The sequence below is a fragment of the Lithobates pipiens genome, unplaced genomic scaffold, assembly GCF_037356315.1.
Source record: "Lithobates pipiens isolate NorthernLeopardFrog02 unplaced genomic scaffold, aLitPip1_a1.2 Scaffold_8, whole genome shotgun sequence".
Taxonomy (NCBI): domain Eukaryota; kingdom Metazoa; phylum Chordata; class Amphibia; order Anura; family Ranidae; genus Lithobates; species Lithobates pipiens.
This window is the reverse complement of record NW_027507903.1, coordinates 242,240,778-242,263,627: the sequence shown is the minus strand read 5'-3', so window position 1 is coordinate 242,263,627 and position 22,850 is coordinate 242,240,778. Positions and strand designations below refer to the sequence as shown.

The window sequence follows — 22,850 nt, the reverse complement described above, 5'->3', positions numbered from 1 at the left end:
GTCATCTTCACAGTCTACACAGCTTGGCTTCTGAATCTTACATACATGATCATGCATGGTATATGATTAAATAAAAGGGTTATAACCAACAGTGACTGCTTAAAAGTTCAGCTTAAGAAATTATTTCTTATTGGGTGATATGGACTAGTGCTCTTCTTGCATGTCATTCTTCATCGCACTGCCTTATTGAATGACCCCCTACATTGAAATCTGGTAGATTAGTAGATCTGCTTAATGTGCATGAACTCACTCCCCTTTTTCTTTTTTTTTCTTTTTTTTTTTTTTTTTTTTTTTTAATGACACCCCTTCCAATTTATGTTCTCCCATGTGTCATAAGAGCCCTTCACCACCCTTTCCTCATGTCATGCTGTCTTTGTTCCCATGTATTATGGTACCTCACATGTCATGTATTTTTTTTTTTATTGCTCGAGCCTGGGAAGCTGGTTCCTCATTCATTTTTGTTTACTTCAGCATCAAGATCTACCGCCAGTAATTTATCTCTCATTGCATTCTCAACAGTAATGATTAAGATATCCAGCAGGAGAATGACCAACGCAAATAGGATGAACCAACGCAGATATCCCAATAACAGAGTCCCTAGAAGTCATAAGAAACTGTCATGGGGTTTAACTCCACCGCATATATCAAGCTTTGAAATGTAAGGTTTTGGCAGGCTAACCCTTTAAATCCCCTTATTTATGTATCCTTATCTCACGTCACCCTGCGGGATGGTCTTCACTTTGCTGTATACATTTAGTTTTGTCAGTATCTTCTGTAGTGTTATTCTAATCTAACACCCACATTAGATCACCTGTTTTTTTTTTTCCTTGCATCAGTTCCATACTTCCCATGTGTAAGGTCCTGCTCAATGGTAGCCACTTTCCTAAGGCATGAATCATGAGGGTTTTTTTTATGCAGGAGCAGTTCTCCCAGAGAATCATTTGCCTGCAAAAAGGCACTAGCTCATGGAGCTTGGCCAAGTCAGTGGGCATCATGGCTGAGCAGGGGACCTTCTGGGACAGCTAGCTATCATTCTGCCATCTTGCCTTGAACCTGAGTCCTATAAATTTCCATCTACCGTTTCCTATTTCCAGATTAATCGGACTCTTTAAAATCAAATGAAAATTTAGGGGCGTATATGGTTGACACTGACTTCTGTGGGCTCTGTCAAGCTGATAAGGAACCATCTGTTACATAGTTAGTAAGTTTGGTTGAAAAAAGACACAAGTCCATCCAGTTCAACCACAGTTGTATCAGAGTTGCCTGTTGGTTGAGTAATATGGCTGAATATTGCGTTCGTGAATGCAGGGGAAAAGCTCTTCGAGCTGCAAATTGGCATAAGCATATAAATGATTTCCTTTTGGGACTGGAACTATACGCATTGTTCAGGCGTTCTCTATCCCCTTAACTTTTTTCAATTTAGTTATGTTGCAGCCTGATAGTAGTGCATACTATGCCAATATCATACATATTTTCTATGCTTTAGATATCCTATTGTAGTTTTAATTTTTATCATCTTTCTTCATTTATTCAAATTTTTTTGCTTTATTGAACTCTTCTTGCGTCATGACATCATTTCCGGAGTTCATATAAATTTGTGTACAGATACACATTGGCTTCATTACATTTCCCTTTTATATGATTATTTTTATTTTTATTGTGCTTTTCACTTTACATTAGAGCCACCTTCATTGTCTTAAATGTAGTATATGAAAATGTTTTAATTATTTTTTTCTTCGTTTTGTTTTTCTGGTGTTTGGCAAATTTTTTGGACTGGGCTGTATTCTGTCTGTACTATGGGGAATATTCAGCTCCGTGGTTTGTGGGCTGTGTTCCATCTGCATTGTGTGCGGCATTCAGCCCCGCGCTTAGAAATGAACACCATTTCACCAATAAACATGTTTATTTACTTTCTTGAAACTTGCGCCCATTTTGGCTTCCTTTTATATGTAATATGGGCCAAGAAAATGGCCGGGATCATAGCATCATCTGGAAAATGGCCACCCCATTACTTTCTATGTATGGACTTCAACAAAATGGCCGATTGACATTTTGAACCTATCATACGCTATTTAAAGACCCTTCCGAGCACCATAATCTATCCCTGATGAAGTCGCGTGATTCGTGACGACACGCGTTTGATATACAAAACCTGGAAGTGATGTCAGGTTGCGAGTTCGGCACTCATTTACTATGTGCATGCTTTTACTTTTCTACATGTGAGTACCCATATGTTTTTACTATGAACGCAATAAACTACATTGAACTTACTACACTGTAGAGGTTCCTTCCTGATCTCATCTCTCTCTCCCTCTCTCCCTCCCTCCCTCCCTCCCTCTTCCTTGTGCGATCATCCATCCCCTATACTCTGACATGCTGATTACCTTCCTCCAGTAAGGTAAGAAGGTAGTGCACCTACAGGTGTAGCACACAACGAAGATTTCATTCACTCAAGTCACTTTGAAGATTTCACTTTACTGAAGTCACAACATCACCTTTTTAGACAGAACTTTATTTGCACTATTTATTGACTTAGGAATTGTTTTACTGTTTGCACTGGTTGCACTTTACTTCACTTTATGGACTTTTAATTATCAAGTTTATTTTACCATTTTTTTTTATTATTTTTATTTTTTTACTTGTATATTGCTTCAATATCTGTAATCTTTGCACTTTATTTTTATTGTACAGACTCTATATAAGTGTGGGTATGTTTATTGCTTAGTGATTCCCTAAGGGCCGGTTCACACTGCAGGCGCGGCGAAGCGTCTCCGACTTGCCTCGCCGCGACCTGCGGCGGCCTCGGCGGCGACTTGCAGAGGACTTCTGTATAGAAGTCAATGCAAGTCGCCCCCGAAGTCGCCCAGAAGTAGTACAGGAACCTTTTTTCTGAGTCGGAGCGACTCGAGTCGCTCCTCTCAGAACAGTTCCATTGTACAGAACGGGGGCGACTTGCGGGAGCGAGGCGAGGCGAGTCGTGTCGCCTCGCATCGCCCGCTGTGTGAACCGGCCCTAAGGATATATATATTTGCACACTTACCATACTTGCACATTTGCACTTTATTGCACAATATTTATTCGTTTACTATACATTTTAGTGTGATTTTGTTAACACTTTTGAGGAGCGCATCACCACATATTGATTTTTTTTTTTTTTTTTTTTTTTTTTTTTTTACATTTTACTCTTTGGGTAGTGTTTGACCCTTACGGTGACTTCTGCATCTCCATTAGGGCCTATTTAGCACATATTAGCGTGGGAATATCCATTTACATATCTTTAGTATCAGGCTACAGCATAATGCTATTGAAAAAAATGAAGGTATCTGAATACTTTATGAATGCACTGTATATGTTCACAAAAATGTACATGCATACAATATACGGTGTATTGATGTTTGTGACATAAAGAGGACTGTCCAAATATTCAGTTAACTTTTATAAAAATTATTCCTTATATTTTCACATTTAGAATTGTCCTACCTTTTTTTTTTTTTTTATCTTTCATAAATAGATTACTGTGATAAAGCTGCCTATGAACTATAGTATCTGTAATGTGTGGGGTCATGTGTGCAGACCAGAACTTTGAATACCCGGGCTGTAGTCTAAGGCTGATTTTTATTACTGCCTTTTTCATAACAACTGATAATTTCCTTGTGAATGAAAATGCAGAAGAAAATCTATTTACAGCAATACTGGTTTAATGGATTTTTCTTGACTGGAAAGCACAAGACGATTATACGGTGGTATTTAATTATAACGTTTGGCAGCAGATAAATAGAACTGCTAACATGTCACATTATTGGCATTTTCTGTTATGCTTATGCAACTGCTTTTTTTAGAGAAGGGTGTTTTTTATATTTTGCATTAATTGACGTGCAGGACATTAAAGTGATTTCTGCGTTTGAGGATAACTGCCTCATACCCCTAATATCAGTGATCTGTTTAAGGCGTGATGTATAAAATCAATACATTATCTGTTTTTTAAAGGTTAATCTGTACTAAGATGCACTAAAGACTTTACTGTACCTAATGGTTTTCTAGGGAACATATGGCCATCTTTTAAAGTTGTTGCTATTCTCTTTTATCTGTATTGTTTTATTACCTGTCATATTAATGATTTATATACCCTTAACTTTTGTAGAATACAAACAGAAGCTCCCCAATATTAGGTGTACTGGACTTAACTACTTGCTTACTGGGCACTTTTACCCTCTTCCTACCCAGACCAATTTTCAGATTTCAGCGCTGTCGCACTTTGACAATTGCGCGGTCATGCAACGCTGTACCCAAACTACATTTGTTGCCTTTTTTTTTTTTTTTTTGAGAGCGAGAGCTTTCTTTTGGTGGTATTTAATCTTTACTGGGTTTTTTATTTTTTGCTAAAAAAAAAAAACTAAATTAACCACTTAAGGACCAGGGCTCTTTTTCAGACTTGGTGTTTACATGTTTAAAACCATTTTTTTTTTTTTTTTGCTAGACAACTTAGAACCCCCAAACATTGTGTATTTTTTTTCTAACACCCTAGAGAATAAAATGGCGATCATTGCAATACTTTTTTTTTCACACCGTATTTGCGCAGCGGTCTTACAAACGCACTTTTTTTTGGAAAAAAATTCACTTTTTTGAATAAAAAGACAACAGTAAAATTAGCCCAATTTTTTTTTTTAAATTTTGAAAGCTAATGCTATGCCGAGTAAATTGATACCCAACATGTCCTGCTTCAAAATTGCGCCTGCTCGGGGAATGGCGTCAAACTTTTACCCTCAAATTTCCATAAGCGACATTTAAAAAATTCTACAGGTTGCATGTTTTGCATTACGGAGGAGGTCTAGGGCTAGAATTATTCTTCTCGCTCTACCGATCACGCCGATACCTCACATGTGTGGTTTGACTACTGTTTTCATATGCGAGCGCTGCTCACATATGCGTTCGCTTCTGCATTTTATTTTATTTTTACACAGTTTAAAAAAATAAATTAAATAATCTGGATCCCTTTTATTCCTATTACAAGGAATGTAAACATCTCTTGTAAGGGCCGGTTCACACTGCGGGCGATGCGAGGCGACACGACTTGCCTCGCCGCGATCTGACAAGTCGCCCCCATTCTGTACAATGGAACCGTTCTGAGAGGAGCGACTCGAGTCGCTCCGACTCAGAAAAAAGGTTCCTGTACTACTTTTGGGCGACCTCGGGGCGACTTGCATTGACTTCTATACAGAAGTCATTTGCAAATCGCCGCTGAGGTCGCGGCGAGGCAAGTCGGTGTCGCCTCGCATCGCCCGCAGTGTGAACCGGCCCTTATAGAAAAAAAGCATGACAGGTCCTCCTAAATATGATATCTGGGGTCAAAAAGTCTTCAGATCTCATACTTGGACTTAAATGCAATTTAAAAAAAAAATGTCGTTTGAAAAAATGACATTGAAAAAATGTTGCTTTAAGAGGTATGGGCGGAAGTGACGTTTTGACGTCTCTTCCGCCCTCCTATGTTATAGAGACGAGTGAGGGCCATCTTGGGCCTCACTCGTCTCCATACCCAGCAGTGTGCAGGACCCGATCGCCTCTGCCGCTACCGATGGCTCCGGTAAGCGGCGGAGGGTGCGGGAGAGGGGTGGCACCTCTCCCGCCGACGATAACGTTGATCTTGCAGGGAACCCACCACGGAGACCACCATTATCGTAAACACGACCGCCTCCTGTAAAGATGGATATCTCGGTTGAGGCAGCAACTGCTGCCGTTACTGAGGTATCCCTCTTCAAAGTGCCGACGTATATATGTATAGGAGGCGGTCGGCAAGTAGTTAAAAAATTGTTATAATTGTTATAAAATATTTCTGCTGCACGGATGACACAGCACCGAAGGGCTCTAATATGCAGCACTGCTGAGCAGGCACTGATTGGCATCACTGATGGGCATTGACTAGCATCACTGCTGGGCACTGTTGGGGCTGCACTGATAATCAGGACACTGGTAATGGGTGACTAGATTATCTGTGCAGCTCTCCCCTGTGAGGAAATTCCAGTGATCAGCTCTCCTCTCCTCACACGTGGTCAGTGTAAGGAGAGGAATGCTGATAACCAGCATTTCCTTGTTTACATGTGATTCTCTGTGATTGGACACAGCTGATCACATGGGTAAAGAGCCTCGTCGTTGGCTCTTTACTGATATTGGTGGTGTGTCCCAAGGACAGAGTACACCACTGATCGTGGCACTGTGTGTCCCCACGGGATGACGTCATATGATGTGGTCCCCAGAATGAGAGGGGCTCCATCCACCCGTCGGTTGACAATACAGCAGACGGGAGGTGGTTAAGACAACTTTTGCTTGAATTTTGCCTGCACTGCCAATATTTGTTGTATGAAAGAGGTGTCCTGACCTTAAGAGTGTCAGATTGTTGGTCCTGTGCTGCACTCTACGTCTTCTCCTGTAGGCCCCTACGTACCTACAGGAACCACTAAGTGCAGCACAACACTAGAACTGGGCACTTCCGGAAGTTGTTCTGAAGATTCTTTGCAAGGCACCTTTTTGTAATTTTTTTCTAGTGAACGAGTTGCTTTAAAAAATAAGAGCTTCTCTTTGTATATGTTTCATAACCAACATCCACCAAGAATTATTATTATATTTTTAATACCTGAGCACTAGCGGTGTTTTGAAAGTGGAACTTTGGCTGTGATAATGAGATGTGCAATGCTGGCCAGTGTGCACATTATCCACTTAGTTGTAAGGACAAAGCTTTTTTTCCCAGTAGAGGAAAATGAGATCTCAGGTCACCAGACAGTCCTAGAAATCTGCTATGGGTTTAAAAAATGCATGGGCTTGTCAGCAGTAGCAAGCATGCAGGCGTCTATGGCTAAGGAACAGATTCTCACCTTTATACAAAGTTTTATATGCAAGAATGTTCATTGGTATGAAATATGGGACACAAGGCATACTCTCCAGCTGGATGAAATGGACCCTTGATGACAGCCTTCCTGAGCACCTGCCTAATTTCTTAACCATGCAAAAAAAGATACTTCATGAAATAAATAAAATGCATACATATAATGGAACTGTAGTTTTTTTAAAATATATTGCATACATATGAAATATATCTGCATAATGAAGGGAATATATATGTGTAACCCCTTGAAATTTTCCACATTTTGTCATGTTACAACCAAAAAAATAAATGGATTTTATGTGATAGACCAACACAAAGTGCCACATAATTGTGAACAGGAAGAAAGATGATAAATGGTATTAAAATGTTTACAAATGTGTAAAGTGTGACATGCATTTTTTATTCAGCCTCCTGAGTTAATACTTTGTAGAACCACCTTTTTCTCCAAGTCATTTTGGGGATGTCTCTACCAGCTTTGCACGTCTAGAGAGTGAAATGTTTGCCCATTCTTCTTTGCAAAATAGCTCAAGCTCTGTTGGATTGAATGGAGAGCATCTGTGAACCGCAATTTCCAAGTCTTGCCACAGATTCTCAATTGGATTTAGGTCTGAACATTGACTGGGCCATTTTAACACATGAATATCATTTGATCTAATCCATTTCATTGTAGCTCTGGCTGTATGTTTGTCCTGCTGGAAGGTGAACCTCCGCCCCAGTTTCAAGTCTGTTGCAGACTCTAGCAGGTTTTCTTCTAAGATTGCCCTGTGTTTGGCTCCATTCATCTTTCCATCAAGTCTGACCAGCTTCCCTATCCCTGCTGAAGAAAAGCATCCCCACAACACGATGCTGCCACCCCCGTTTTTCACTCTGGGGATGGCTCAGGGTAATGTGCATTGTTTGTTAGTTTTCCGTCACACACAGCGTTTAGGCCAAAAAGTTAAATTTTGGTCTCATCTGACCAGAGGGCACCTTCTTCCACATGTTTACTGGGAATTTCTTATGGTTTTCATTCAACAATGGCATTCTTTATTACCACTCTTCCATAAAGGCCAGATTTGTGGAGTGCACGACTAATAGTTGTCCTGTACACAGATTCCCCCACCTGATCTCTGGATCTCTGCAGCTCCTCCAGAGTTACCATCGGCCTCTTGGCTGCTTCTGATGCTCTCCTTGCCCAGCCTGTCAGTTTAGGTGGATGGCCATGGTCTTGGTAGGTTTGTAGTTGTGCCATACGCTTTCTGTTTTCAGATGGATTGAACAGTGGTCTGTGAGAGGTTCAAAGCTTGGGATATTTTTCAGGACAGCTACCTTTTGAGATACCTTTGCTCCTCCCTTCTTAGGAAACATCCCCCCCGCCCCTTCAATTCTGGTGTTTCCTCTGGTGGGGAGACACCACTAGGCCAGTTCAGCTGGAGAGGCTGAGGTCTCTCATGCTACTACCGCGGGGCTGGGGAGCCTGTTACCTGTGCGGCTGCATAGCGCACCTGGTCCTCTCTTGGGGAAGCTGAAAGTCCAGGGGCTCGCTTTCTGCTATTCGGGGAGGGTGCTGTGTGAGGTGTCCGGGTTCCCCTCGCCCTAATGTGGCCAGTGTGTCGGGGGTCAGGTGTTCAGCGTGGAAGATGTGTACTTCTTGGACCCTGGTGGTTGGTCCTGGGGGGATGCACTCCTGGTGGTGGTCTGTGTTGCGCAGGCAGGTATTCATGGCTGTGTCTTGGGGATACTTTTGTCGTTTCTGAGCAAATCCACAGAAAAGGCTAGGTCCCCACACAGCTCCAAGAGGAAGTGTCCATCATGCCAGACCATTATGGGGGATTCCTGGCCTAAGGTACTCTGTAAGAAGTGCATTGAAGGCTTGGTGAAGTAGCATTCAGCAGAGCAGGGTATGGACTTGGCAGCGCCCGTTAAGGAGCTTTCTAGCACCTTTAAATCAATGTTTGCAAGTTTCCTGCCACTGCAACCCCCAGCTAATCCTCCACCAGCTCAGCAGAGCATCACACCTAGTTCGCAGGCTGTTCCCTCCACCAGTGGAGGGTTTCCCGGGGGCACCAGGTGGTACTAGAAGAAGATTCTGACAGTGCATCCTCAGCCTCTCTATGAGAGTTGAGGGAGGGGGGGATGGATGGTGAATCCACTAGAACCTCCTAGGTATAAGCTCTCCCTTGAGGAAGTGGAGGATCTCTTGGGAGACATCCATACCACTTTGGGGATCCAGGAAGAGAAAAAAATCACTGTCGCTCCACGACCAAATGTATAAAGGTCTGGGAGAACAGAAAAGGAAGGTCTCTCCAGTCCATGAAGTCTGGGTGGATGCCGTTAAAGAATGGCGAGACCCAGAAAGAAAGCCTTTCTTTTCGAGGGCCCTAAAGTGTAGATTTCTCTTTTCTGAGGATGAAGCGGCAGTCTGGAACAAATCTTCTAGGCTGGATACTGCTTTCTCACAGTTCTCTAGAAAAACAGACCTGGCTTTTGAGGACATGGGGGTCCTTGCTGACCCCATGGGCAAAAGGATGGACTCCCTCCTAAAGAAAACCTGGGACTCGTCCCTGGGAAATCTTAAGCCTGCCATGGCAGTCAGTGATGGCTCGCAACATGGAGTATTGGCTAATGCATATAAACGCGCATATTGAGTCTGGGACCTCAAAGAGACAATATTGTCTTCTTTCCCATGCTTCTAAAAGGTGTAACGTACATCGCAGATGCCTCAGCGCAGTCATTACGCATGTCCGCAAGATCTTCCACCCTGATGTACTCTGCCAGAAGTGCCCTTTTAAACTAGATTAAAACTTGGCAGGGTGGTCGTGCATCCAAGGTAAAACTCTGCGGTGTACCCCTCACAGGAGATTTGCTGTTCGGTCCAGATTTGGAGGTCGTTCTAGATCGGACAGATGACAAAAAGAAGGCCTTTCCCATAAAATAAAGAAGTTTGGAGAACAGTCTAAAAATAAATTTTGCCCCCCCCCCCGGAAGCTGACGCTCCGAAAAAGGGTTTGGGCCACACGGGCAGAGGAAGTGGGGGAGCAATTTTTTTCACCCTCCTGAACAGCCCCAAAAGACCCAATGATGGGTTGACCACAGTGGGAGGAAGACTGTGGGCTTTCCTCCCACAGTGGGAGTTGGTCACCTCCGATCAATTTATCCTGGGAATTGTAAGGGGAGGGTACAGACTGGAATTTTCAAGTCCTCAAGGTGTGCAGAGAAGGTGGCTTCTATCCTCCTTGGAAGAACTGGAGCAGCAGGAAGTAGTGACGTGGGTCCCAGCAGGGGAGATAGGCAGAGGGTTCTACTCCCACATTTTTGTGGTACGCAGGCCCTCAGGGAAGTTCAGGCTCATTTTTAAAAATGAATCCTCTCCATTTAGTTGCCTACAGGAGGTTCTGCATCGGCCCAGTCTTCTCAGTGAAGGCACTGCTCCCTCCGGACTGCTACATGGAATTCATAGACTTAATTAATGCCTACGTGCATATTCCCATCTCAGAGGGAAGTCAGATGTTTCTTAGATTAGCAGTAAGGTCTGGGGAGGAGACAGTCCATCTGCAATTCCAGGCCCTTCCTTTTGGCCTATTCCCCCCCCCCCCCCCACATATTTACAAAAGTCATGGTGGAGGCCCTTGCTTTTCTGTGACTCGGAGGTATTGCTGTTATTGCATACCTGGACGATCTGCTCCTGTTTGCTCCCTCCCCAGAGCAGTTGGTTCAGGGTCTTCAGGAGGAAAGAAGTGTTTTGGAAAGTCTAGGTTGGCTCTTAAACCTAGAAAAATCCAGCCTGGTCCCATCCCAGAGGGTCACCTTCTTAGGCAAGATCTTGGACTCAACCCAGTGGAGGGTCTTTCTTCCTCAGGAGAAAATCCAAAAAGTGGACAAGGCATTTCTGCCTTGCAATAACCAGACCTCAATAAGGCAGGCAATATCATCCTTGAGCCTGCTGATGGCAACCCTCCCTTCTGTATAGCGGGCAGGCATACACTTTTGCCCATTGCAGCGGTTCATTATAGGGGTTGGGGACCACAGTCCGAGGTCTCTGGACTTAGTGGTTCAAATACCAGTACAAGTAAAAAGATCCCTGTGGTGATGGAGAGACTCCAAACTTGTTCCACAATCCAAATCTAGAATGGGTACTGCTGGTGTCCAAGACTGTCACAATGAACGGAAGTGGCACCGGCTGGTGCATTGTTCCTGGAGAGCGGGGGACGCAAAAGTCCTTGAATTGGAGGAAGTTGAGGGCGATTGCATTAACTCTCAAAGCCTTCCAGCCGGAGCTCCAGGGCCAACATGTACAGGTCCATTCTGACAACTCCTTGGCGGTTGCCTATATCGACAGGGAGGCACTAGAAGCAGTTCCCTGTGGGTCCTGACAGAAGCAATTTTTAAGCGGGCCAAAGCCACAGTGTTGTCACTCTTAGTGGTACATCTGAAAGGGGAGTTAAAGCAGCTGGCAGACTTGCTCAGCAGGAAGACGCTGAGTGAAGGCGACTGGGCCCGAATCAGGTCGCCTAATGCCGCGTACACACGGGCGGACTGTAAGGCGTACTTAGTCCGTCGAAACACATTTCAGCGGACAGTCCGCTCGTGTGTGGGCTTCAGCGGACTTTTTCAGCGTGCAGTCTGGCGTACGAAGTATTTCGGATTTTTCGAAATTCTGTCCGTCGTACTTTGGTTTCAGCGGACAATCCGCTCGTCGGTAGGCTAGTTCGACGGACTAAGAGTGGCGCATGCTCAGAAAGGATTTACACGGCGGAAGGGTGCTTTGCTGTGTATTGGACTTCCTATTTCTAGTCGCGTCGTACATGCTGTACACGTCATCGCGCAAGCTTTCGATGGACTGTTTGTGCATCCGTGTGTGGTCAAGTCCGTTCAGTCGAGTAAGTATGACGGACTGTCCGTCGGATTGTATGACGGACTAAGTACGCCATACAGTCCGCTCGTGTGTACGCGGCATAAGAGGTGATCACTCGAAGATGGGGGGGTCCCATGTGTGGACCTTGTCGCTTCGAGGGAGAATGCGGAAACTCACTGTTTCTTTTCACTGAACAGGTGGGACAGGGCAATAGGGGAGCATGCATTCTGAGCTGGCGTTTTACTAAGTGTTATGTCTTCCCGCTTCCTGTATTGTTACCTGCAGTACTGAACAAATTTCAGACAAGATACGACTGTGATAGCGCCACACTCGCCCAGGAGGCTGTGGCTTTCCTTTCTGAGAGATCTGTTGGGGGAGCCCCCCTGAGTGTTGCCAGTCTGGGAAGACTTCTCTCAAGGCCCGATCTGTTGTCCCCAGGTGGAGAGGTGATCTAGCAGCCTGGTTACTGAGAAGGAGATGCTAACGGTTAAGGGTTTCTCTGACCGATTGGTGGTGACCTGTCTAAATTTCAGGAAAAAGGAGACGCATGCTATTTACCTGATACTCTGGAAAAGTTTAATACTTGGTGTGCAGAAAGTTCATTTTAACATACACAGCCCAGTAGCAGTACTGAAGTTCCTGCAAAGTAGAGCAGACAATGGGCTGGCCCTTAGAGCAGAAACCCAGAATGCGAAGTGTTTTTGTGGAACAGCTAGCGGTAAACCCCTGGATATCGAGGTTCTCTAATGCCCTAAGAAGATATTGACCACCCCTTTCCTATGTGGGGTCTTTCTCTGGTATTACAGGCTCTTACAGGGGATCCTTTTGAGCCAATAGTCTTGTGCAGTCAAGTTGCTAACTCTCAAGTTTTAGTAGCGATCACTACCTTCAACAAGGGTTGGTGAGCTGGATGTGCCCTCTCAATTAGGGCACATTTTCTTCAAATTTTTCCGGATCGGGTAGTGTTTAACCACCTCAATACAGGACACTTAAACCCCCTTCCTTCCCAGACCAATTTTCAGCTTTCAGTGCGTTCTCACTTTGAAAGACAATTACTCAGTCATGCTACACTGTAACCAAATGAATGTTTTATCATTTTGTTCACACAAATAGAGCTTTCTTTTGGTGTTATTTATTCACCACTTAATTTATTATTTTTTGTAATATAAGCGAAAAAAGAGAATTTTTTGAAAAAAAAACAACATTTTCTACTTTCTCTTTTAAAAGAAACCAAAAAAATCTAATTTTGGCGAAAATTTAGGCCAAAATGTATTCTACTACATGTCTTTGGTAAAAAAAAATCCTGATAAGTGTATGATCATTGGTTTGTGTGACAGTTATAGAGCCTACAAGCCATGCTATGCATAATTGAAAATGTATCAACCCTAATGCATTGATGGCCTATCTCAGTTCTTGAGGCCCTAAAATGTCAGGACAGTACAATAACCCCCCAAATGACCCCTTTTTGGAAAGAAGACAGTCTGCGGTAATTGGTAAGAGGCGTAGTGAATTTTTTGAAGTTGCAATTTTTCCCCCACAATGCTTTGGAAAATTAAGAAATATATATATATTTTTTTTTCTTCACTAAATTATCATATTTACAAGTTATTTCTCACACATGGTACAGGCATAATTGCAATTACACACCAAAATACATTCTGCTATTCGTCCTGAGTATGGAGATACCCCATGTGTCAGACTTTTTCCACAGCCTGGCCACATACAGAGGCCCAACATCCATGTAGCACCATCAGGCGTTCTAAAGGCATAAATTACACATTTCATTTCCTGAGTACCTATTACATTTTGAAGGCCTGGTGATGGCGGGCGTCAGATGCGCCTGGTGATGGCGGGCGTCAGATGCGCCTGGTGATGGCGGGCGTCAGATGCGCCTGGTGATGGTGGGCGTCAGATGCGCCTGGTGATGGTGGGCGTCAGATGCGCCTGGTGATGGCGGGCGTCAGATGCGCCTGGTGATGGCGGGGCAGATGCGCCTGGTGATGGCGGGGCAGATGCGCCTGGTGATGGCGGGTGGCTGATGTCAGATGGCGGGCTGATGGGCCAGGTGTTTTTGGGGACACTGTTTTTGGGGACACTGTGTTTTGGGGGACACTAGCTGGGAGATCAGTGGGTAAACAGCAGACAAACAGCTAGAAAACTCACTGATCTTCCCGGCTGAAGCACAGATTTCTCTTCCTCTCCTCACTCACAGGTTTTGTGTGAGGAGAGGAAGAGATGAGAGCAGTTACAACTGCTCTCTATTTACATTACATGACGACTGTGATTGGACACAGTCGTCATGTGATCAGGAGGGCCAATCACATGGCCCTCCTGTTGTATTCTTCTCTCCAGTCTCCGGGGGTCTCAGGGAGATCGGGATCGCACCGGCTGTAGAAGGTATTTACTGGCAGAAAAAAAATGTGTTATTATCCAAAGTTAAAACAACAAGGGAAGAAGATTTAATAGATGGAAAGTTGAAAAAATGACTTAAGGTCCGCTTTGTCGCACAAAAAATTAATATTCCATCCAAATGTTTTCTCTGTACAATCAGTATAATTTCTATTCTATAATTTGAATATATATTAAAGTATGGCACTACATTTTTTTAACCACTTCCTACCAAGGGGAACGTCCAGGGACGTGCCCCAGTCTCAGTGGTTATACCAGAATTATGCCTGCACCTACAGGCACCATTCCGGTATGTAAATTTGCAGCTGGCGATTCTCTTCTCTTCTTTCTTGCAGAAGGTGATAGTGGCTAATTAGTGACTCCATCACTTCTGTGAATGGCAAAAAGGGGTACCACCTGCCGCTGCCTCTCCCAGGTTATGTCGTCACTTCCTCTGGCGTCCAGGGATGCAGCCGATCAGACCAATCTATCTGATCGGCTCCATGGGAGGCTGAAGAAGACATTTGGAGTCTTTTTCAGATGGGTGCGGCTTGGGGGACAACTGGATGGGGGTTGCACATACAGGTATGCTGTGATCCTTTTGCCTCAAGGCTGTGGCAAAAATTATACTCCATGTTGTGTAAAGGCCTGCTGCAAGGCCTGCTGCCCAATGTGACCCATTCAAGTAAATTGGGCCATGCCACAATAAGAGACCCAGGCTCTAGGGTCGTAGTTGCAGCACAGTATTCACATTCAAAATTTCCTGTTCAACTGCCATAAAAAAAAATGCCATTCAGGAGGCAGCAGTATTGCCTTCTGAATGCCTTGCAGCCACTTCTGTGCCACTCTCTGAGATCCACCATGGATTGCTTTTCAGAGGTGGGGCAGAGGCGGTTGCCCATGTGTACAAGCCCTTCATTCCAATGCCAAAGAACTTGGACAGGGAGATGGAAGAGCCTTACTGATTAGCCAGTAGGGTTTTTACTGCATTATATATTGCTGTCAGTCTAACACTGTACCCATGTTTACAGGAGGGCAGAGCATATACATGCCGTCAATAGTGTCCTGCTGCACCTTCATTGTTCAATAAGCAGGAAGGAGTACTAAAATGTCACTGCTGGACTTGTCTTTTGACAAATAAGATAGTTAATATATAATTATTCAACTGTGCATTTAGCTGATTTACCAACTTTAATCTGGAGATGAGAGCTATAAGAAGCCAACAGATAATTTCACACTGACTATAACCGAAATATCACTTGTGTGGGATGTCTCTTTGAAATGTTAGAAGCTAAAAAAAACAAAAAAAAGGCACTTGCAAATAGCTGTACATTTCTGAGTTTTGTTAAAAAAAAAAAAAAAAATGTTCATGCCATTACAACACGCTTACTTTGAAAGGAAAAGAAAATGCATTAAACTGTGAACATTTAGACTTGGTTCACATTGGGGCAACTTGTCAGGCGACTTAGCCCACTGACAAGTCGCGCTTCATTCTGTACGATGGAACTGTTCTAATGGAAGCGACACAAGTCGCTCCGACTTAGAAAAAGGTTCCTGTACTACTTTTAGGGTGACTTGTCATGGTTTCCCCTTTAAAAGCGGTGTTCATGCTTTTGTTACTACAAAAAAGAGTAAATGTATGGTAATGTATTTAAATACTTGCTATCTGTCATTTGACTATTGTGAAAATGAGCTTTTCAAGCTATTTAACTGCTGTAGTGCAATATGACATTTTATAGGTAATGATTTTTGTTCTATAAATTCAGAAATGGATACTAAATTTTCACCAATCATGTTATCAAATGCTCTTTTGTGTCAATTTTTATTTTTATTTTTTTGTAGACAAAAGTCAGCCAAGAACAAGATTTAAAGGAGAAGTGTGGGCTACGTTAAAAAAAAACCCCACAGACTCTAGCACCGAGCACTGAGTGATCACATGAGTGCTGATAAGTTCCTAATCTGCTCTGAACAGAGAGCAGTGACTGTCAATCACCGTTCTCCATTCTGCCCATCCAGTTCTCACTAAAACGCCAGGCTAGGGAGCGGGTAGGAGCATCTGGCTCTTAGAAGCTGGGCTAGCTCCTGGTCAGGCATCTGGGTAGATCATGACATTTTAATCAGCATCCTTCCAGAGCCTGGAGCGGATGTGTGATGACAGCAGACAGTGAACAGTAAATTACACATTGTCTTATAGACCATTGGTCATCAACCCTGTCCTCAGGGCCCACTAACAGGCCAGGTTTTATGTATTACCTTGGGGAGATACAGACTAGAATACTGCAATCACTGAGCAGCAAATGATTTCACCTGTGATGTATTTCAGTTATCTTGAAAACCTGGCCTGTTAGTGGGCCCTGAGGACAGGGTTGATGACCACTGCTCTAGACCAATTCCCCCCACTAACAGAGTTCTAGTCCCATTAATCTCCCTATGTAGGACAATAGAGGAAGAAGGAGAATCCATGTGCCATTCCAGTGCCAAGAAACTCATCAGCATTTGGACAAGGTTTTTTAATCTGCCGGGTCATGTTGTTCCCAAGAGCTCAACATTGGTGTTTTTTGCCGTGCTCCAAAGATATTCCGTTTTGCCCAATCTGTAGTCTAATGTTTAAAGGGACACTGTTGCAGTGCATCTGGAAAGTATTCACAGTGCTTCACTTTTTCCACATTTTGTTATGTTAGTCTTATTCCAAAATTGATTAAATTCATTATTCTCCTCAAAATTCTACAAATACCCCATACTGACAGCGTGAAAGAAGTTTGAAATCTTTGAAAATGTATTGAAGATAAAAAAAAAATGAAAAAAAATCACATGCACATAAGTATTCACAGCCTTTGCCATGACACTTAAAATTGAGTTCAAGTGCATCCTGTTTCCACTGCTCAGCCTTGAGATTTTTCTACAACTTGATTGGAGTTCACCTTTGGTAAATTCTGTTGATTGGACACGATTTGGAAAGGCACACACCTGTCTATATAAGTTCCCACAGTTAACAGTGCATGTCAGAGCACAAACCAAGCCATAAATGCCAAGGATTTGTCTGTAGACCTTTTGAGACAGGATTTTATCGGGCACAGATCTGGGGAAGGGTACAGAAAAATGTCTGCAGCATTGAAGGTTCCAATGAGCACAATGGTCTCCATCATCCATACATGGAAGAGGTTTGGACCCACCACGACTCTTCCTAGAACGGGCCGCCTGAGCTGAACTGAGCGGAGACGCGCCTTAGTCAGGGAGGTGACTAAGAACCCAATGGTCACTCTGACGGAGCCCCAGGATTTCTCTGTGATGAGAGGACAACCTTCCAGATGAACTGGAGCACTCCACCAATCAGGCCTGTATGGTAGAGTCGCCAGACAGAAGCCACTCTCCAGTAAAAGGCACATGACAGCCCTCCTGGATTTTGCCAAAAGACACCTGAAAGACTCTCAGACTATGATAAAGAAAGATTGAAATCTTAGTTCTGAATGGCAAGCATCATGTCTGGAGGAAACCAGGCTCCGCTCATCACCTGACCAATACCATCCCTACAGTGAAGCATGGTGTTGGCAGCATCATGCTGTGGGGATGTTTTTCAGCAGCAGGAACTGGGAGACTAGTCGGGATCGAGGGCAAAGATGAATGCAGCAATGTACAGAGACATCCTTGATGAAAACCTGCTCCAGAGCACTCTGGGCCTTTAGACTGGGGTTAAGGTTTATCTTCCAACAGCACAACGACCCCAGTGGCTTAGGGACAGCTCTGTGAATGTCTTTGGCCCAGCTAGAGTCCAGACTTGAACCCTATCTGTGGAGAGATTTAAAAATAGCTGTGCACCGACATGCCCCATTCAACCTGATGGAGCTTGAGAGGTCCTGCAAAGAAGAATGGGAGAAACTGCCAAAAATAGGTGTGCCAAGCTTGTAGCATCATACTCAAAAAGACTCGAGGCTGTAATTGGTGCCAAAGATGCTTCAACAAAGTATTGAGCAAAGGCTGTAAATACTTATGTACATGGGATTTTTTTTTTTTATAAATTTGAAAAGATTTTAATCAAACTTCTTTCATGTTGTCATTATGAGGTATTGTTTGTAAAATTCAAGGAAAATAATAAATGTAATCCATTTTGGAAAAAGGCTGTACCATAACGATGTGATAAAATGAAGCGCTGTGAATACTTTCCAGATGCACTGTACATCATAGAGTAAAACCTCTCTGAGAGAGCCTGCCTGCGTAATGTACAGTAGTGGTATGTCTACAGCCCCTCCACACTGCAGTGTCTCTCCTGTCTCTGTAATGGCCTCACCCTTAACACATCTAGCAAACTGGAGAACATTTGGTGAGTTGGAACAAATCTGTTAAATTTTAGACCAGGAAAACCGGAGGCTCATATTATAAGTAATTACATTATAGCACCAAACTAACCATGTTAATTTCTTCTCCAAGTCTAAGTTGTATCTTTTATAAATGTGGTACACTGCAATTAAACTACTAAAAAAAATTAAAAATGCCTGGAAAAATTAATGAACGGGAAAATGGGGTTTTGAAAAATTTCCCTGAGGGGAAAAAAAGGTTTCAATAAGATTGTGAGATTAGAGCTATTCACAACAACAAAAGGAAGCATCAGAAAATAAAAACAGTGTAAGGGCTCTTTCACAGGGGACAGATCCGTGCTGATCCGCCCCGTGGATATCCGCTTGCTCAGCGGGGATTGCTCAGTCAATCCCGCTGAGCAAGAAGATGACAGGTCCGTCTCTGCACACTGTGCAGGGATGGACCTGTCAGAGCGACGCTCTCCCCTATGGGAGATTGGATAACAACAGACTGCAGAGTCCGTCGTCATCCGATCTGATGACGTGTCACCACTGACATCCGACGCTCCATAGAGGTCTATGGAGCACCCGTTCAGGTCCGCCTAAAAAACTGACAGGCAAACCTCAACAGATCGTCCATGTGAAAGAGCCCTTAGAATATTTAAAGTGTGGTAAGTATGGATATGTTTACATTTTTATTTTGGTTAATGGGGTGGGGACTATTAAAACTTAATGGGAGCCTGTAATTTCTTATTATGCCCTTGGCTATACTGTTGGTAACAGTAGGTGTTCCCTGCTGTCCAAGGACTATACCTTGGGTCACAAGCAAGTAAAGCAGCAGATGCACAGATTTCTAAAGAGTAATAAGAAACTAGACCTCTCCTCAGATTGGATGCTTGCAGGAGTTTAGACAATCCTCTCATCTTCCATTGTCTTGGTCATGTGACATCTAATATGACCAAAAGAGCAAAGCACATGAAAATTAATAGAGGGCGTTTCTTCACTTTCTAGCGGGTGCACCTAGTCTCGGGAGATCTAGTCTGGTATTTTAAAAATGTGTACCTGAAGCTTCACTAACCTGGATCTCAGACTGCAATGCTTACAGGCTATGGGTCATGGCAAAAGATTACCTGGTGGATCAAAATAATTAATACATTGACACACTGCAAATTCCTCCCATGTTACTTGTTTTTCAAATAAAGGAAAAGATCTTCCAACAATTATGCTGATGTATTTTAGCCTCCAACGGCTTTAGTTATAGCTACGACTAAGGCTCTTATTTGGCTATATGTGAAATAAGTCAAGATGGAAGGAGATTGCTGTGCTGGTTCACAACCCATTGTTTGGGTTCCAGCTAATGCTTCAACTGTGCTCTGCAGGTCGCAAATTCCCTATTGTTCTTGGCATAGGGCTGTATCAATATGGTGATTTTGGTGGGCTTCTTGGACTTGTAATCTTGAGGCAGTTGCCTTTTTGTCCATAGTGTTATTACATTCCTGGCTATGAAAAGCATTTATTTTTAATTTTTATTTTATTTACATTTTTGGGGTTTATGCTTGGCGCTTGACTAAGTCCTTGTAGCTATTGATGATAATGATGGGCCATGAGATCCCACATTTGTTCCTTTTGGTTTATCTCTTACTAAAATAAAATGAATGTGTTCCGTCAGCTGCAGACAGAACATCTCTTCAAACCATTTATTCAGTTTAATGACGTATAAGGATCTAACCTAGCCATCTACAAGATTGTAATGCTCAGAACATTAATATATGTATATTGAAATGTATAAACAGCTTTATCTGTGTAATTTTAATGTGCAAAGCAATTGTACTAGCAGGAATTAAGAAGCAGGGCAGATTTATACAGCTGAGGGTTTCCACAACATCTGTACCCCATTAAAAGGAATGTGTAGTACTTTTATACATAAACTTTTTATGGAAAGACTTAAAAATTAAGGCGTTTTCTTAAAGTAATAAATATTGCATTTGAAAATTATGTTATTCAACCAACAGGAGGAGCTCCTGTTTGCTCCAGTACATGTTGAAATGAAGCTGGTCATTTACAGAGATCAACAGCTCAAGGTGAAATTCAACTAAACTGAAGGAATCATTGCAGTGTCTCATCTCTGTCTAAAATTAGTTTATTACTGTTGTCCTTGGCAAAATTATAGTGCTCTGGGAATCCTTTGTGAGATGGATAGATAGAGATTTGTTCATGTTTTATATATATATTTACAGGTTTTATATAGCACCAACAGTTTTCGCAGCACTTTACAACATATATATGAATATATTTGAATGTACCACCCAACCAAAAATAATTTTTGGCTTTTGGTAAAATCAATATTTGCCTTATAAGTGAGCTTCTTACAAATTTTGCTTATTGTAGAGGTTTATTTACATCTGAATTTGTGTGTTTGTGATTACTCTCTTTCAGGCCTGAAGATGTGCTGCTGAAACGATCTCACGACGCAAATGTCCTACTGCATTGCTTCTTGTGGCCACTAGTAACTTTCCTCGTGGGTGTACTGATCGTGCTTCTCACCATATGTGCAAGAAGTCTGGCTGTTAAAGCAGAGGCTATACAGAAAAGAAAATTTTCATAGATTGAACGAAAACTAAAAATGGAAGCTTCAGTCTAAACCAAAACCCCATTTACCTATAGTCCTCTTGTTGCCTCTTCATCTCTATTTTTCTGAACTTAATATTTGAGGATTCGAGCTAAAAGCAGGATATTTATTCAGACTTTTTCTAGACTGCTGTTTCCTGTGGGATGAATGCCCAGAAAGGCTCACAACAGACAAAGATATACAAGGAGTAATGTAATGACTCATATTTGGCCAAATGTAAAGTGAAGCAGGCTGAAACTTTCATTTCACCTTTGCGATAAAATATTTTTTATTTGGTATGTAAAGTCTCAGTCAGAAGATTTCGGTTTATTTTGTACCATGTAATTCTCAAATATTAAAGTGTGCTTTTTTTATGTTCTAGCTTTGTTGTTTTTTTTTTTTTATCTTTTTGATTTTCTCCACTTTTGATATTTATTGCTTTTAGAAGTCTGAAGTCACTAAGAAATGTGTAATCTCTTTCAACAAATTTTTAGTTCCTGTCTTTTCAATGATCAATATAAAAAAAAAAAAGTTTTAGCACCTTATAAGGAATGCCTGCAATGTTCTGAGCGAAGGGCAGGGGCATGTAGCTGGTGTAGTAATACCAAACACCTTTGTGCCTCACATATCCTGATTTGTTGTATTCATCAACTTCTGTGGTATGTGTTGGGCCTATAGAAACCTGAAAAATCCCTCTCTGTGTTATATTGAGCTGCACTTTAGAACGTTGGATTACAGGCAAAAAATAACACGTCCTTTTTGCAACATCCTTCTCAACTTAATTTAAACTGGTTTCCTTATTTAACTAAAAAGAAATGCCAAATATTTCACATTTGCCAAGCAAACAGTAATGGTCCTCATTCTTTAGTGTATTTATTACTATACTATGTAGTTTACTTTAGGCTTATAGCACAAATTAAAATTTATGCCAGTAGACTTTGCACCTGTTACACAAGTAAATGTATATTTGTTATATGTAGAATTATTATTAGGGAGATGTGAATCTTGCAACCAGTGTAAAAACTGAAAATCGTAGGATACACATACAGTACTATTGGGAAACTGAATTTTAACAAATATGTTAATTTATCTTCATGGAAAAAAAAAAGGCTGTACTGTAATGGTATTTCTGTGTCTTTTAAATGAGGGAGGCTAATTCAATCAATATATTTTTTTCTCCACTGTGAACAGGACAGAGTTTATTGTACCATTTATAGAGGAAGACTGCTATAGCCATTTTGGTTAAGGAAACATGATCTAATAAACCTTTTATATAATATATGGCATAAAAGGAGAGCAAAAATCTGAATCTACTAGCAACAGATGGCCAGACTTGTTCCTTGAGACGCCTACATACATGATATATATTCTGCTGTTATTGTGCTTTAATGAGATTTCTGTCTAACTCAACTAGGCTCTTAAGATATTTGACATTTTTAGATTTACCTTCATGTGTATCTCCAACCCCTTGCCTTGAGGGGCAACCTAATAGTCATATGAATTTTCTCACTTAGAAATACTTCAGTTCTGGTATTTAAATTTTTTAAATCTTTTTATATAGAGAAATGTGCTATCTCTATCTCTATAGTATATCAAATGATCGGTCTGCCCAGGTCCCAACTCCACACTCTGAGAGAATGACTGATCATGAACCCAGGGGCTATTTAGTGTCCAAACTCCCACAGATCAGGTCAAGAGCACTCACTATGAGGTATGTACGTGGCTTAACATACTTATCAATATTGTGGTTGTGAATGGAGAGCTAGTATAGTCATGGCTTGATCAGCAAATGCATGTCCCCATTGTATATTCTAAACCGGGTTTCTCGTCTACTTTATAGTTGTTACACAT

The 22,850-nt window shown here is 42.2% G+C and overlaps 1 protein-coding gene across 1 annotated transcript in view; it reads left to right on the top strand.

Annotated features, from left to right (window-relative positions):
* Positions 1-21,380, top strand: part of KCNMB4 (potassium calcium-activated channel subfamily M regulatory beta subunit 4) — a 109,014-nt gene extending 87,634 nt beyond the window's left edge. The window contains exon 3 of the mRNA XM_077468754.1: positions 20,828-21,380. Within this exon, the coding sequence (XP_077324880.1) occupies positions 20,828-20,996 (169 nt within the window). The 3' untranslated portion in view covers positions 20,997-21,380. The remainder of the gene's footprint in view (positions 1-20,827) is intronic.
* The last annotated feature ends 1,470 nt before the right edge of the window (positions 21,381-22,850 follow it).